Raw genomic sequence first — 17,157 nt, 5'->3', positions numbered from 1 at the left:
AATACTGGAGAGGGTTGCCATGCCCTCCTCCCGGGGATCTTTATGACCCAGGGATGGACCCTGCCTCTCCTGCGACTCCTGCATTGCAGGCGGATTCGTTACTGCTGAGCCACCCGGGGAAGACCACACTGGTTTTTATCGGTTGCTATACTCATATAAAAATCTCTGGATGATACCTAAATATAGATGGGAGAATGAAAATGGGAAAGGCCAATGAAACTTTTAGGGAAAGAATTTTGACCATAAAGATCCCTAAAATGACTGAGAAAGCACGAATAGAAATAACCATTTAGGAAAGTGACGAGTTGCAACATGTTAAGAAAAAATGACACGATTTTCCATCGAACAAATGACACAACCGACACATATTGAAGCAAAGTTAATGAGGTTTTTAATGTTTTCTTTGGGGTAGAAATGTTTTAAAGATTAAATGTAGGGCCTAAGGGGAGAACCCTTAAGTCTGGTTTGCAATGGTCAGACAGTCCTGAAGCAGTTCATCCGGAGAGGTGGTATCTGATGACCGACTTGGTGCCCTCGGACGTGGCATACTTGCCGAGCTCCCCAGGCAACAGAAGACGCACAGCTGTCTCGATGTCTTCGGTCATGATGGTGCAGCGCTTGTTGCTGTGGGCCAGACGCCCGGCCTCTTCGGCAATCCGCTCGAACATATCTTTCACAAACGAATCCAGGACGTTCACGGACTCACGGGAAAGACTCAGGCCTGTGTGTACTTGCTTCAGCACCCGAGGGAAATAGGTAGCAAAGCTGGAGAAATTGCCCTGACGGCAGCGGCGGCGACGGCAACGGCAACGGCGGCCCTTAGCTGTCTTCTGCTTTGCCTTTTTTGGTTCCGCATCATACGGCTCTGGTTTCGAGGTCTCTGCTTTCGCCATCTCCGTTTCAGAGGGCTCAGCTTCGGAGGTGCTGGTGTCTATGATGATCACGTCTTCCTCATGGCTGTCAGAGGATGGTTCCAACACGGCAGAGCCACCATTCTCCATAGCGCAGCCCAGAAGAACAGTGAGGCCGTTGAAGGCCGTTGGCCGAATTTATAGGCCCCGCTTTCCCTGACGTCACAGACACTGTCCATATCTGATTGGATGCAAGGCAGTGAGGCCTGTTACTATGGCAGCCCATGTCACGTGACACTGGATGTCCCGCCTCTCAACTCTTGCCCTGCCCCTCCCCCATGTTTAACCCCCGGTCAGCCCATCTCCCCTGGTGGCTCTGATGGTAAAGTGTCTGTCTACAATGCGGGATACCTGGGTTGGATCCCTGGGTTGGGAAGATCCCATGGAGAAGGAAGTGGCAACCCACTCCAGTACCACTGCCTAGAAAATCCCATGGACGGAGGAGCCTGGTGTCCATGGGGTGGCAAAGAGTCGGACATGACTGAGTGACTTCACTTTCACTTTCAGCCAAACTCAGTGAAAGTCACCTAATTTGGAAAATGAAATAATCAGTTAAAGCTTCCTGAGAGAGTATGACAGTCCTCCATAGCTCCAGCTCTTTCAGGCATCAGAGTGACTCAGGTCACTTGGTGGACATTTTACTCCAACACAGAATCTTCTCCTGGCTGACCTACAGTGGCATGAGCAGAATGTCCTGGCTTCCTCAGCAGAGTGCTCCTGAAAATCATAGGAATGAAATGAACAGCTATTATCTCCAGAATTTATAAAAACCAATGATCAGTATCTAGAGAATGACAAAATCCCATTTTCCAAACAGAACACAAAGAGAAATAGGAATACTTACACATACACACTAAAAATATGTAACATTTTGCAAATTATAAATTGTTGTCTTAAACCTTATTTAGGTCCCCCAAATACCACACATACTGGAATTGATTAATGATTTGTAGTGGTTATTTCTCAAAACATGATCACTCTTATTGCTGAAAAGCCACTAGGGTGAGAGAAAACGAATAAAAAGAGAGAGAAATAAAACACCTAGAAATAAACGTACCGAAAGAGAAAGTGAAGAGGAACTAAAAAGCCTCTTGATGAAAGTGAAAGGAGAGAGTGAAAAAGTTGGCTTAAAGCTCAACATTCAGAAAATGAAGATCATGGCATCCGATCCCATCACTTCATGGGAAACAGATGGGGAAACAGTGGAAACAGTGTCAGACTTTAGTTTTGGGGGCCCCAAAAATCACTGCAGATGGTGTCTGCAGCCATGAAGTTAAAAGACGCTTACTTCTTGGAAGGAGAGTTATGACCAACCTAGATAGCATATTCCAAAGCCGAGACATTACTTTGCCAACAAAGGTCCATCTAGTCAAGGCTATGGTTTTTCCGGTGGTCATGTGTGGATGTGAGAGTTGGACTATAAAGAAAGCTGAGCACCATAAAATTGATGGTTTTGAACTGTGGTGTTGGAGAAGACTCTTGAGAGTCCCTTGGACTGCAAGGAGATCCAACCAGTCCATTCTGAAGGAGATCAGCCCTGGGATTTCTTTGGAAGGAATGATGCTAAAGCTGTAACTCCAGTACTTTGGCCACCTCATGCGAAGAGTTGACTCATTGGAAAAGACTCTGATTCTGGGCGGGATTGGGGGCAGGAGGAGAAGGGGACGACAGAGGATGAGATGGCTGGATGGCATCACGGACTCAATGGACGTGAGTCTGAGTGAACTCCGGGAGTTGGTGATGGACGGGGAGGCCTGGCGTGCTGCGATTCATGGGGTCGCAAAGAGTCGGACACGACTGAGTGACTGAACTGAGAACTCGTGTACAAAATGCTAGTGATTAGGTCAATTAAACACATTCATTTGTTGTCTCATCCTTGTGGAGGCTCTAAGTCCAAATCAAAGTTTCATCTGAGTTGGATCTTATGCAAGGTGTGAATGCATAAGGGGCCTTCACTCCTGGCCACGTTCTTAGCCTTGTAAATAGCTGAAATCTCCCCATACCTCCCCACATTTTCTTCCCTATATGTATGTATCTATGTCTGATTTTCTCTTTTCCAGTTCAGTTCAGTTCATTTCAGTTGCTCAGTCATGTCCGACTCTTTGAGACCCCATGAAACCCAGCACGCCAGTCCACCCTGTCCATCACCAACTCCCGGAGTCCATCCAAACACATGTCCATTGTGTCGGTGATGCCATCCAACCATCTCATCCTCTGTCGTCCTCTTCTCCTCCCGCCCTTAATCTTTCCCAACACCAGAGTCTTTTCCAATGAGTCAACTCTTCGCATGAGGTGGCCAAAGTACTGGAGTTTCAGCTTCAGCATCAGTCCTTCCAATGAACACCCAGGACAGATCTCCTTTAGGATAGACTGGTGGGATTTTCCTTGCAGTCCAAGAGACTCTCAAGAGTCTTCTCCAACACCACAGTTCAAAAGCATCAATTCTTCCATGCTCAGCTTTCTTCACAGTCCAACTCTCACATCCATACATGACCACTGGAGAAACCATAGCCTTGACTAGACAGACCTTAGTTGGCAAAGTAATGTCTCTACTTTTGAATATGCTGCCTACATTGGTCATAACTTTCCTCCCAAGGAGTAAGCGTCTTTTAATTTCATGGCTGCAGTCACCATGTGCAGTGATTTTGGAGCCCCCCAAAATAAAGTCTGACACTGTTTCCGTTGTTTCCCCATCTATTTCCCATGAAGTGATAGGACCAGATGCCATGATCTTCGTTTTCTGAATGTTGAGCTTTAAGCCAACATTTTCACTCTCCTCTTTCACGTTCATCAAGAGGCTTTTTAGTTCCTCTTCACTTTCTGCCATAAGGGTGGTGTCATCTGCATATCTGAGGTGATTGATATTTCTCCTGGAAATCTTGATTCCAGCTTGTGCTTCTTCCAAAATCCATGCCTAGCATTCCTCAAAACTTTCAAATCATAATGCTCTCAGAAAAGAGTCCTGTCATCTATTTTATCAGCAAACATTATATTGGGTTTTTCTTTGATGTCCATGTTTTTTCACAATACCATTTTTGGTTTCAAAGCATGTTAGTTAGCTAAGAGATATCAAACATGCACCAGAGTCATTTTAACAGCGACTGAGATTCACACGTCTCTTGTCTTTCTGCTTATTCATATAAATCACATTAACATTTTTCCACTCTTAAATCACGTTAGCATTCTGAGGAGGAAATACCTTACTGAGGTAGCTTTCCTGGGCCATTAATTAGGTCCTTTCCCACGCAGACTCATGAGGACAGCAGCCAGCATTGTCAGAGCTCTGTTTTCTCATGAGTTCTCTACCCTTGGCCACTGGATTCCTTCAACAGTCCCTGAAGTCCTACTGTGTCCTGGGGGTTTCACTTTCCCTGTAGAAGTCCACACCCAGGGCCTAGCTAGACTCTGATGTAAGGCTAAGCAGGGGCTACTGGAGTGGGCATGAACCCATACCTCGTCTTTTATCACCTGTTTTTGTTAGAGTCCTCAATTCTCCATGCTCCACATATTTCATGCACAGCTGTGCTGAGAGGGTATCTGAATTCAGTGGCACTGGCTCCCAAGTAGAGCACATTCTGCATTCCATGCATACTTCTACCCCTGATTCTTGACTACTCGAGGACCAACACACTAGAATGTACACAAAAGCCCTCAAAAGCACCTTTACAATGCGTTTCTCCTATATTCCGTCTCATGGAGAGGTGTGCTACTCCCCTCAGGTCGACCTCGAATCTCACGCAGGAGCACCTGCCCAGCAGGTATGCCAGGGTTGCAGAGGGACATGATGCGTGAAGCTGTTCGCCTCTTCACAGGGATGATCACTGTATAATTTCTTGTCCAATTATGCAGACCCTTTTGAGAGTCAAAGGACCACTACAAAGAATTGTGCTGGGACAACAGGGAAAATCAGGGCATGTGGACACACTTCAAGGGAAAACCCTGGGGAAAGGGTAAAGACATCACTTGGGACTGGGGAATTAAAGAGCACTAGGGGTGAGTGGGTGGAGAAGGCAGTGGCACCCCACTCCAGTACCCTTGCCTCGAAAATCCGATAGATGGAGGAGCCTGGAAGGCTGTAGTCCATGGGGTCGCTGAGGATCGGACACGACTGAGTGACTTCACTTTCACTTTTCACTTTCATGCATTGGAGAAGGAAATGACAACCCACTCCAGTGTTCTTGCCTGGAGAATCCCAGGGACGGGGGAGCCTGGTGGGCTGCCGTCTATGGGGTCACACAGAGTCAGACACGACTGAAGTGACTTAGCAGCAGCAGCAGGGGTGAGTGGGAAAAGGAGAATGCCTCACTCCTCCAAGTTTTGTTCTCCTCGGAATTCTGGTGCCTTTGATCTCTAGAGACAAACAGTACTGCATAGCACATGAACAGGGAATAGACACACAACAGGGTGACAGTGTTTGTTTGGGTCCTGTAAATACTTAGAGCAGTGCGACTATAATCGGCAGTAAGAGTGATTAGGACAGAAGTTTGGGAGTCCAGTTAGACCTGGATTGAAACACCAGCTGTCCTTCCTAGATGCGGCGCTTTGGATAAGTGACTTGACCTCTCTGAACCTCAGTCCTCCTCTGTGGAAGAGGGTCTATAAGATTGTTGTGAGGACTCAGTGAAATAAGGCAGATGGAATGCCACGTTTCCTCGGTGTCTTTGGGCATTGCCAACTCAGGTCTCTGTGGGCCAGCTGTTCCTCCTCACTCCAGTGAAAATTCGCCCCTCGCCCTCTCCCTTCCTAATCTTATTCACCTTCCCAGTCTTGGCTCCAATCCTACCTCCTCTGTGAAGATGACTTCATGACCCTAGCCTACTGTAACTCCCCTAACCTTCAACGTCTTCACCTGCACATGTAAAAAGGGTATACTATTGACAATGCCCCTACAGAGGGGCTGGGATTAGGACTGAATGAGAGTGTAGACGTAGCCTGACAAGTGCAGTGTCTGGTACAGGCCTACGGTGGGTTCTCAGGCGGTTTCTCTTCCCATTCCCTGAACCTTCATGACGGTCATCATGGTTGTGATCAGGTGCAGCCTTCTATAGGCAAACACTCAGCTCTTTGTTCATTTGTAATGTCATAGAGTTTGGGGTCACATTTTAACCCTCCTCACTCTTCAGGAGCCAGCTCCACACAAATCTCCATAGAAAACCTTTTTTTTTTTTTTTTTTGAGCACTTTAGGATTCTAGGTAGCAGGCACTCTCTGGATATGTTATGAACATCTATCTAGAACTTAAACTCTGTTCTTATATTTTCCTCACAGGACAAGCAGGTGAAAGTCTTGCTGTCAAGAAGACTGAGGCTCTGAGACATTTGGTTAAGTACAACCCAAGCTCCCCACATAAGTAAGTGTCCTGGCCGGAAATCAAGCCTGAGTTGACTTCCATGTGAGATTAAGTGAACAAGGAATGGCTCTGAATGGGTGGGTGGGAGGACAGAGAGAAGTAGACACCAGAGGAGGGACACCTGCGTCCTTACTTGGACTTGTAGAGGGAGGCTGCTTGACAAAAACCTTTAGATAATAGAAGAAGTTGGATTCAGTGGGTCCCCAGCCATTTTCAAGAGAAATTGTTAAACAAACAGGGGTTAAACAAACATCCGTTGAAGAGGATCATTAGCCTGAAAAGGCTTGATGTCTCTTGTAATCAAGGCAGAGCATTTCCCTCCAATAGGTCCTTGGTACAAACGAGGACCGTTTATCAAGCCTGCAGTGGATTATTAGGTGTGGAGACAACTTTTGCTGCACGCCTGCATCACATGTGGTGATGGAGAGAGCAGAGGGTATTTTACATTTCATTCAGTGGACTCCAAATTTGTATGCCTTTACACTGGCCTGAGAACCCATGATAATGATCTTACAGTCTAAAAGGCTGGTAATCCTCAGCAAAACACAATGCCAACACTTCCAGCCATTGGCCTGAGGGAGTCAGGGTGGCGGGACTGGGCTCAGCTAGGACTTGCCCAGCCACTAGAGGCAGGTCTCCTACAGGTGAGTGCTTTAGGGGTCTATGAACTGTCTCATTGGGCCTGCCAGATGTCCCAGAGGCCTCCCACACTAAGACACAGGGAAGAGCCCATCCTTGGCTGAGTTCTAGGTTCCAGCTCTCCTCCTGCCTTGGCTGCCAGACATTATTAGCCTTAGTAGGGGAGCAAGGATCACCCAGACTCTCCCCTGCCTTGACTGGCGGGCCTCGGGAGCATCCTACCCATTCCCTGCTTCTCCTCACTGTAGCCTCCCCTAAGCCCTGCTTAGGGAAGCCTTGGGACACAAGGAGCAAGAACCTTTCCATGGGTGTCAGGGAGAGACCTGAGCTCTGATCCTGGCACACTTGTGTCCTGAACTGGGTGAGGCATGGAAGTTGACTCAATATTCCACTAATGGGTCTATTCTTTGTCCATCAGCAACATAAACAGCACTCACCTCCCAGGCTTTTAGAGATCCTTTAGAAGGGTTATCATGTGCCTGCTCCCAACTTCCCAGAACCAGGGAAAGGTGAACTCTCAGAAAGGCAATAAAACTGTCAAATCTGTGTGAAATCATCCATGTAAACTGTGCGACATTATGTCGCAGTATTATTTTCTTTCTTCTTCTGGGCAACAGGATAAAAATTGGTAACTGCTTCTTAGTACAGAGGAAAAAAGAAAAAGAAAAAGTGCTATGGCCACTTTCAAGTCATTTTCAGTTCTCCAACCACAGTATTTTAATTATGCTATCCTCATGAAGTTCAGGAAATTTCATTGTAGGCTTTAGAGCCCACCTGCATTCATTTAGTCAACAAACATTTACTGACTACCTATGACATCAGGCACTGCTAGCTGCTGGGAATCACAAAAGTTGACTCTGTGAACTGGTTAGTGACTAGAAAAAGGAAGCAGATATTTTCGACAGATATTGAAAATATATTCGATGTTGTGACAGAGCTGTGTCCTGTCGTTTGAGGAGCATAGCATAAGGGAATCCATCCCAGATAGGGGGTAGTCAGGAAAACATGTGGTTAGAGGGGAAGCAGAAATAACCCTCAGTGTCTGGCATCCCATGTTGGAGGTGGAATGCTGGTAAGAGAAGGGAATCTAGGTTTCATTTCCTTTTATTTTAAATGATTTTCTGTCCAGTAGGATAATTCAGAGAAGCATAGTTTCTAGGTGCCTCAGATATGCTCTAGAAATGAAAGGGTGATATGACATTGGAATGAGATTCCAGAGATCACCCAGGTTCCTGGAGTCAAATCTAGTCAGTAGCTATGTGACCTTGGGTAAAGCCATTCACTACTCTGAGTATATCCCATCTAGAAAAAGTCACTGAGTTCCTAGAAGTAATACAACTCACGATGGCGTTGCAACCGTTATAAACAGCACAGAACTAATGAACATAATTCCCCCTTAAGGGAATTACCAATGGTAAATTACCAACTTACCAATGGCATATGTAAAATACCTGGAGAAGTATCATGTCTTCCCAAAGCCAAATAGTATTTGGCTGACTTCAACACACAAGATCTGACATTGATCTTCACTACCCTTCTGTAGGAAGATGTTGGAAGCGCGAGAGTTACTTATGGACAGCTCAAAAGATCTCAGAAGAATCCTGAGGAAACAGCAGAGGTCATGAAAATCAGGAATGGCCTTATCACAATGCCAGAGGTCAAGGCCTGGATTCATGACCTGCTAACAGGGATCTGGGGTGCGCTCTTGCTCCACTAATGTCCACCAGTGATCCTACTTTTTAACTTCCTTACAATATGGAAAAATCATAAATGCACAGTTTCCTCAAAGTTACTTTTCCCCCACCCCACACTCATTCTCCTCTCATCCAGGTGTGACAGAAGAATGAGGAAAACGATGGATCAGGAACCAGGAGCTGCCCATTTCCTTGACCCGTGTATTAAAAGCTGGGTGTGATTTCTTCCTGTCAAGACAACCTAGCGGGTTCTATTCCTGTCAGGTCGATTGCTTGGACAAGAACAAAGAATACTTCAAAACTTTTATAGCTAGAGAAGGAAAACAGGATCTAGGCAGGGGTGATTATTATAATCACTGTTAATGGCAAGGAATCATATCCCTTTCCCACTTCAATCTCAAAGGTTGGACGTTCCTGGAAGACTTCTTTTTCTTCAGCCCAGGACAGGTGTTCATACTTTGAGTCAATGGCTGTGCCTCAGAATCTGCAGGCTTTTCATTGGCTGAGCCAATTCTTAGTGGCAAGTGGGCTTCTCTGATTGGATGCTTCCAGAATCCTCACGATGCTCATCTGCAAGTCAAGAATGCTTCCCTTTCTTCAAAGATAGGAGGATGTATTCTTGGGAAGAAACCAAATGTGATTAATCTGAAGCAGTCACTTCAGTTAATAATAACTTCAGTTTCTTCTGCTTTGGATACTTTTTGAACAAATGTTTCTTGAACATTTTGCTCTAATTATTTCTGTGCTGTGTTTGGGTCCTCGATTCTGTTTCCAGATGATTTCCCTGACACAAGTAATGTTGGAAAAGTTGAGTGGGGTGGTGGTTGTTTTGTCGCTGTCATGTCTGACTCTTGGGACACCCTGGGCTATAGCCCATCAGGCTTCTCTGTCCATGGTATCTCCCAGGCAAGAATATTGGAGTGGGTTGCCATTTTCTCCTCCATTGAATAGCGTCTGTGTGTCCTAGTAAAACTATTGTGTCTGAGTTGATGGTTTCCATTTGTTTTTATATCAGTAAAGTTCTTTCTCTTAGTTTATAATTTCAGTAATGCACGCTGTTAGATCGTGATTGCTCACAAGCTTCCCATTCTCTTGATCGCCTTTTGAAGTCAGTAATCACATTTGCTAATTTGGTCTTATCCTCTTCAACATCAAATCCCATTGTTCCTCCCTTTCTTAGATTTCCTGTGTTTTCATCATCCTTGATGCTGAAGCTGAAATTCCAGTACTTTGGCCACCTCATGGGAAGAGTTGACTCATTGGAAAAGACTCTGATGCTGGGATGGATTGGGGGCAAGAGAAGAAGGGGACGACAGAGGATGAGATGGCTGGATGTCATCACTGACTCGATGGACATGAGTTTGGGGGATCTCTGGGAGTTGGTGATGGACAGGGAGGGCAGGTGTGCTGCGGTTCATGGGGTCACAAAGAGTCGGACACGACTGTGCGACTGAACTGAACTGAACTGAACTGCACTGCACTGAATCATCCTTGGACCCCCAGTCTTCACTTGCCATCCTTACTGTAGTGTATTTTAAATATTGTTTAGTATTCCTTCTGCTTTACTTCTGAATTTACAAATGCATAACGTCCAAGCATAATTAAGTATATTGTAGTGTTGTAGGTTTCCTAAAATCTCACCAAATGCAATGATCATGATAGAAAATATATCACTTACTAAAAGTGCTGTTTTCGAACTGGCCCATGACACTGTCTTTGACAATGCACAGGGCTTTACCAAGAGCTCTTCTTGCTGAAAATTTTGTTCCAGGTGTGCAAGATGATCCCGAGGTACCACACAGGCACATCTACTTGCAGGTGATCTGGTGTTAGTTTTTCTTGGTCCTTTTGAAATCAAATTCCTTTCATCAAATGAAAGTGAAAGTCACTCAGTCATGTCGAATTGTTGCGACCCCCATGGACTATACAGTCCATGGAATTCTCCAGGCCAGAATGCTGGAGTGGGCAGTCTTTCCCTTCTCCAGAGGATATTCCCAACCCAGGGATCAAACCCAGGTCTCCTGCATTGCAGGCAGATTCTTTACCAACTGAGCCACAAGGGAAGCCCAAGAACACTGGAGTGAGTAGCCTATCCCTTCTCGAGCAGATCTTCATGTCTCAGGAATCGAACCAAGGTCTCCTGCATTGCAGGCAGATTCTTTACCAACTGAGCTATCAGGGAAACCCCAACTGTTGTCATAAAATTCTTATCATACACAAGAATAAAAGTGATCAGTATCAGGGAATTCATTTATTTCAAATCCATAGTCTAATGATCTCCAGGACAGTTATGGAGGGGTGGTAACTCATCAGAATTCTACACTGGACCAAAAAACCTAAAAACAAAAAAAACACATTCTTCTGTGGGTCATCCCCATGCACCAGCCCCAAGCATGCTGTATCCTGTGTCAGACATAGACTAGCGATTCAATTCTTACATGATAGTATACATGATAGAATGCCATTTATTCTTAAAGATAACATATCTAAAGATTTTCCAACAGGTATATAAGCATTTTTATTTTAATTATCTTGTTTAAGTATTGTTTTTAATTTTTATCCATAAATAGGGTTGAATTATGTAATTTTAAAAATCTTGTCTAAGTCTTTCTTTATTAACATGATGTATAGCATTACTATATATTTTAGCTTGTAACTCTTTTTACCTATATTATGTAGGCAGTATTTGATTAGAATTCATTTTTAATAAAGTATTAGATTCAATTAAGTAATATTTTCTTCAGACATTTAAAATTTATGTTTCTATGTAAATTAGAACAACAATATTTTCTTATGATGGTGTTATTAATATCAAGAATATGTTAGACTCATAAGACAAAAAAAAAATAAATAAATAAAAAAATAAAAAAAAAATAAAAAAAAACACATTCTTCATCAGGCCCCATTTGTAGCCCCATAGCACTGAGTGATTTAGGTCTTTCTAGTATCCTGCCTTGCCCAGTTTTTTTCTCTTGAGTTTATGTATTCATTTATTTCAAAGCCTTAGTCTAATGATCTCCAGGACAGTTTTTGAAGGGCGATAACTCATCGGAAAATTCTACACTGGACCAAAAGCACTAAATAAAAGAACATCCTTGATCAGGCCCCATTTGAACCCCATAGCACTGAGTGATTAAGGTCTTTTAATATCCTGCCTTGCCCAATTATTTTCTCTTGAGTTTCTGTATTTCTTAAAATGATTTTCTTTTCATGTATTTCTGAAAAAAAAAATTAAAATACTTTCTGTTTTGTATCTCGAGTGTGGTGCTGTCTCTTTGCTCAGGGCCTGAAGAACACTGTTGATTTCTGTGGTTGTCCATATTTTGCCTGTTTGCCTGACAGTGACTTCTTTTAGAGGTTTTGATACTCTAATTGATGGGGGAAAATGTGTCTTATTTTAAAACTAAAACGAATACCAAACATAACTGAAGAAACATTGGGGTTTCAAACAAACCAGACCGAGGGGGGCGGTCCTATGTTGGCAGAAGAATAGAATGGGGAGACCACTTTCTCCCCAACAAATTCATTGAAAGATCATTTGAATGCTGAGCAAATTCCACAAAACAACTTCTGAACGTTGGTGGAGAACACCAGCCACCCAGAAAGGCAGCTCATTCTCTTCCAAAGGAGGTAGGGCAAAATAGGAAAGATAAAAAGAGAGACAAAAGAGTTAGGGACAGAGACCTATCCTGGGGAGGGAGTCGTGAAAGAGGAGAAGTTTCAAATACCAGGATACCCTCTCACCGGTGGCTCTGTGGGGAGTTTTGGAATGTCAGAGGGCAACATAACTGGGAGGAGAAAAATAAAAAAATAAACCCCACAGCTTATGTGCCTAACAGCAACTCCCAACAGAGAAGTAGCCCAGACCCTCGCATCCACCACCAGCAGGTGGGGGTTGAACAGGGAGGCGCAGGATGCATTGCTCAGGGGAAGGACTGGGCCTGAATGCCCTGAGGACAATCTGAGGGAGCTACTGTGAGATAGCAACCCAAACTGTGGGATAGCCAGAGAGAAAAAAGAGAGAGAGAGCGAGAGAACTTTCCTGCAAAAAGCTCTAAGCTAAGGCACTGCCAGGTCCACTCACAGAACAAAGGACTGAGTGAATACCAGAGGAGAGTTAGCTGGCTGCGGACCAGCCCTTCCCCCGCTGAAGGCAGTGAGGCAGGCAGCGACAGCCAGAGCCAGAAAGGGGCAATCTCAGCCCAGAGACAGCATCCTCTCCCAAACTGTGAGCAGGCTCCCAGTTGCTAACCACGTCTTCCAGGGATCCTGGACGGTTGACATCTGCCGGGAGGGTCACAGCCAGAGATCAGCTCCCCAGAGGAGACACATGGCACACCTGAGACGGTGCTCCTGCTGCACACCCAGGAAACTGAGCAGCTGGGACGGGGGATGTGATAAGATGTGCTGCACACCTGCGGAGAGTGTACTCGCCAAGTACCTGGTCACCTGAGCTGCACGGACCTGGGAAGGGCACAAAAGGCAGGGCCAACTGAGTCTGTGTCCCTTTGTGGAGAACCCGAGAACCTGAACCTGAGCGGCTTAGACCTGGAAAGTGCATACAACCTAGGGCCCGCCTCAGACAGTTCCTGGCAGAGCAACCTAGAGCCTGAGCAGTGTAGACTGGGAAAACATACACGCCATGAGGGGGGCCAAACCCAGTGTGGCCGAGACACTGCGAGCACTCCCCACACACGCTAGTGATATTTGTTTGCAGTGTTCCTCACTCCCCACAGCACGAGTGACCAAGTGAGCCTAAATAAGTGACCACCTTCGCCCCCTTGTGTCAGGGCAGAAACTAGACACTGAAGGGACCAGAAAACAGAAGAAGCTAAAATAAACTGAGGGAATCGCTTTGAAGTGACAGGTGCAACAGATTAAAACCCTGTAGTTAGCACCGACTACATTGGAAGGGGCCTATAGATGTTGAGACATATAAGCTGGATCAAGGAACTGTCTGAAACTGAACTGACCCCACACTGTCTGCAACAGTTCCAGAGAAATTTCTAGATATAGTTTTACTATTATTGTTTTTTAATTAAAATTTTTTTATTTTTAAGTGCTCTATTACTCCTTTACTTTTCATTTTTATAACCTATTATTACCTTGCAAAAACAGACCCTATTGTAAAGCAAACTTTATATATATATTTGATAATTTCTGTGACTTTCTTTTTTTTTAATATTGTATTTTTGAGAGTCTTACATCTAATCTAGATTTTTAATCTTTGCTTTTTGGTATTTGTTATCAATTGTGTACCCTTAAGAACCCAATTCTCACTACCCATTTTTACTTGGGAGTGTGATCACTGGCTTGATTCCCCGCTCCCCCTTTTGACTCTCCTTTTTCTCCACCAGGTCGCCTCTATCTCCTCCCTCCCCCTTCTCTTCTCTACCTAACTCTGTGAAACTCTTTGGGTATTCCAGGCTGTGGATAACACTTAGGGAACTGACTACTGCCTGGATCTGTCTCTCTACTTTTGATTCCCCTTCTTCTCCTCCTAGTCACCTCTGTCTCCTTCTTCCCTCTTCTCTTCTCTGTGTAACTCCATGAACACCTCGGAGTGTTCTGGACTGTGGAGTGCACATGATGCGAAGTCACTTCAGTCGTATCTGACTCTCTGACCCCATAAATGGCAGCCCACCAGGCTCCCCTGTCCCTGGGATCCTCCAGGCAAGAACACTGGAGTGGGTTGCCATTTCCTTCTCCAATGCAGGAAAGTGAAAAGTGAAAGTGAGGTCGCTCGGTCATATTCAACTCTTAGCCACCCCATGGACTGCAGCCTCCCAGGCTCCTCCATCCATGGGATTTGCCAGGCAAGAGTACTGGAGTGGGGTGCCATTGCCTTCTCTGGTGAAGCACACATAGGGAATTGATTACTGGCTAGATTGCTTTCTCCCCTTTGGATTCCCCCTCTCTTCCTGGTGACCTCTATCTCCCTCCTCCCTTCTTCTCTTCTCCATGCAACTCTATGAGCCTCTTCGGGTGTCCTTCACTGTGGAGAAACTTTTCATCATTAACCTGGATGTTTTACCATCAGTGCTGTATAGATGAAGTCTTGAGACTACTATTAGAATAAGACTGAAAACCAGAGGCAAGAGGCTTAAGTCCAAAACCTGAGAACACCAGAGAACTCCTGACTCCAGGGAACGTTAATCGATAAGAGCTCATCCAAAAGCCTCCATACCTACACTGAAACCAAGCGCCACCCAAGAGCCAACAAGTTCCAGAGCAAGACATACCACGCAAATTCTCCAGCAATGCAGAAATATAGCCCTGAGCTTCAATATACAGGATGCCCAAAGTCACAACAAACCCACAGACATATCAAAATTCACTACTGGACACTTCATTGCACTCCAGAGAGAAGAGATCCAAACCCACCTACCAGAACACCGACACAAGCTTCCCTAACCAGGAAACCTTGACAAGCCACCCATCCAACCCCACCCACAGGGAGGAACCTCCACAATAAAGAGGAACCACAAACTGCCAGAATACGGAAAGGCCATCCCAAACACAGCAATCTAAGCAAGATGAAATTGCAGAGAATTACTCAGCAGGTAAAGGAACAGGATAAATGCCCACCAAACCAAATAAAAGGGGAGGAGATAGGGAATCTACCTGAAAAAGAATTCAGAATAATGATGGTAAAAATAAAATCTTGAAAACAAAATGGAGTTACAAATAAATCGCCCAGATAGGTGATGTATCCTCTGCTCTATTTCTCTCTCTTTTTCTAATGTTAGTATATTGCAAATAATTTAGATAATTCTCTAATAAACACTTGTATTGTTTATTTGTATATAATGAGTAGCTCATTTTGTTAATAAATCCTTTGAACCTGTGATGAAAGTGAAAACTTCTGACAAAACAACTATGGTAAAGCAACTCCTAAGAAAGTTTATCACTTCTGGTAGTCCGAGGAGATGTATTTTCTTAGTCCATTTCTTAGGTTTCTTGACCTCCATTTAATTCTTTGATTCTCTTTATGAAGTATTTTGTAGTATTTCTTTCATCTATCTTCTGGATCATATATTCCTTCTCCATTTCTGTCTCAGCTGTTTAAAATTTCTTTACTCTTCTTTTATGATTTCAGTACTAGAAAGCTTATTTGTCTTCTGATAATTAGCTATTTATTACTCATGTCTTATGCATCTTATCATCTATTTAAATATGTTAGGTATATTTCTTGTACTTCGTATCTGATTGTTAGTCTTTACAGGCTTCCATCTTGGTTTATAATTTATGCTGATGCTGTCATTTTGGAGGGGGGAGTTGTATCTGCTCGGGAGGGGGCCTTTAATTGTAGGAATAGTTGTAGAAGCCTCAATTAGGGTTAAGCTCCTCTAGATGCAATTAGATTTGCATTTGCCATACGTTTGCAAACAGAAATTACTTGGGCCATGCTGACAGTATTAATTAGAATACCAAAGCTACATCAGGGCACTCTTTTGGTTACAAATTCTTTATCAACATTTTATTCCTCACCCATAGCTAAAGACAAAAATTAGAATTTTCTTTGGTCCTTCCTTTCTTATGAGAAAGAAAGTCCAGTTTTTCACTATGGGTATAGTCAATTAATCAGTTAGAATTATGTGTGTGTGTCAGCTGTCTATTCATTTGAGCCACTTTTCAAGCACATCTGAGTATTTAAAATACTCTTTAACATAACTTTATATATTACAATTTATAATGGGAACATTTAAAAAATTTTTAACACAATTTCCAAATGTGAAATGTAAATATCTGTTAAAAATATGAACCATCCTAAGACCACTCAGTGATAATCACCTGATACCTAAGCTACACTGCAAAGTTCTAGGCAACCTTCACACACATACCTGGTGCTGAAAGGGCCTCTTTTCTTGTGCGGAGGTCTAGCAGGACAGACTAACCCTTTCCATGGTAGCTCTATGTCCTCAAACAGCAAGGCAGAAGGACATTCCTTCTTAAACCTTAGGCTGGTAAATGGCCTAATACAATTTCCACTAGTTTTATTCATTGCTCAAAATAATCAAAGGCTTCATCAGCTCAAGAGGAGGGGGAAACAGACAAGACTTCTTATTGGAAGGAGTACTCAGGGACAAGCAATATTCCTGAATCTAACAGCCACTGAAATCAAAGTCAAGCTTCCTGCGATATTTTTGGGTGGCATACACAAGGTAAGGCTATAGAAATAAGTGTTTTGTTCACTATACTATGGTGATTTCTTTGGATTGGCTTTCTCTTTACTTACTACTAGGAGGGGGACACCTACTATTTAGTGGAATCGTATACTGCATGCCACAGCTTTCACACCAAAGTGGACTGAAATTTCTAACCATTATAGACATCGTAACCATTTATATAGACAAAGAAACACGCAGGTAGACAGCAAGGAGAATGTAAGTACAGATTTCTTGGTGAATGGAACACAGACGGACCTGGCCTGAATAACTAACTTTTCTGATTTAGGAATACAGAGTTTTCTCATATGCCTCATGGCCCTCTTCTTTCTGGGTCCTCTAATATCTGACATTTATTGGTAATTCGCCTCCTCGATTGTGAAAAGTGCATATCCA

The 17,157-nt window shown here is 43.9% G+C and overlaps 1 protein-coding gene across 1 annotated transcript; it reads right to left on the bottom strand.

The window, feature by feature from the left end:
• Positions 1–494: 494 nt before the first annotated feature.
• LOC128070125 (histone H2B-like) lies at positions 495–1,001 on the bottom strand. The gene has a single exon (XM_052663427.1). The coding sequence runs from the start codon at positions 999–1,001 to the stop codon at positions 495–497; it is 507 nt and encodes a 168-aa protein (XP_052519387.1).
• Positions 1,002–17,157: the final 16,156 nt, after the last annotated feature.

This window comes from Budorcas taxicolor, chromosome X (assembly GCF_023091745.1).
Source record: "Budorcas taxicolor isolate Tak-1 chromosome X, Takin1.1, whole genome shotgun sequence".
In the NCBI taxonomy this organism is placed as follows: Eukaryota; Metazoa; Chordata; class Mammalia; order Artiodactyla; family Bovidae; genus Budorcas; species Budorcas taxicolor.
Note: the sequence above shows the minus strand (reverse complement) of the source record. Positions and strands in the feature narration are given on the sequence as shown.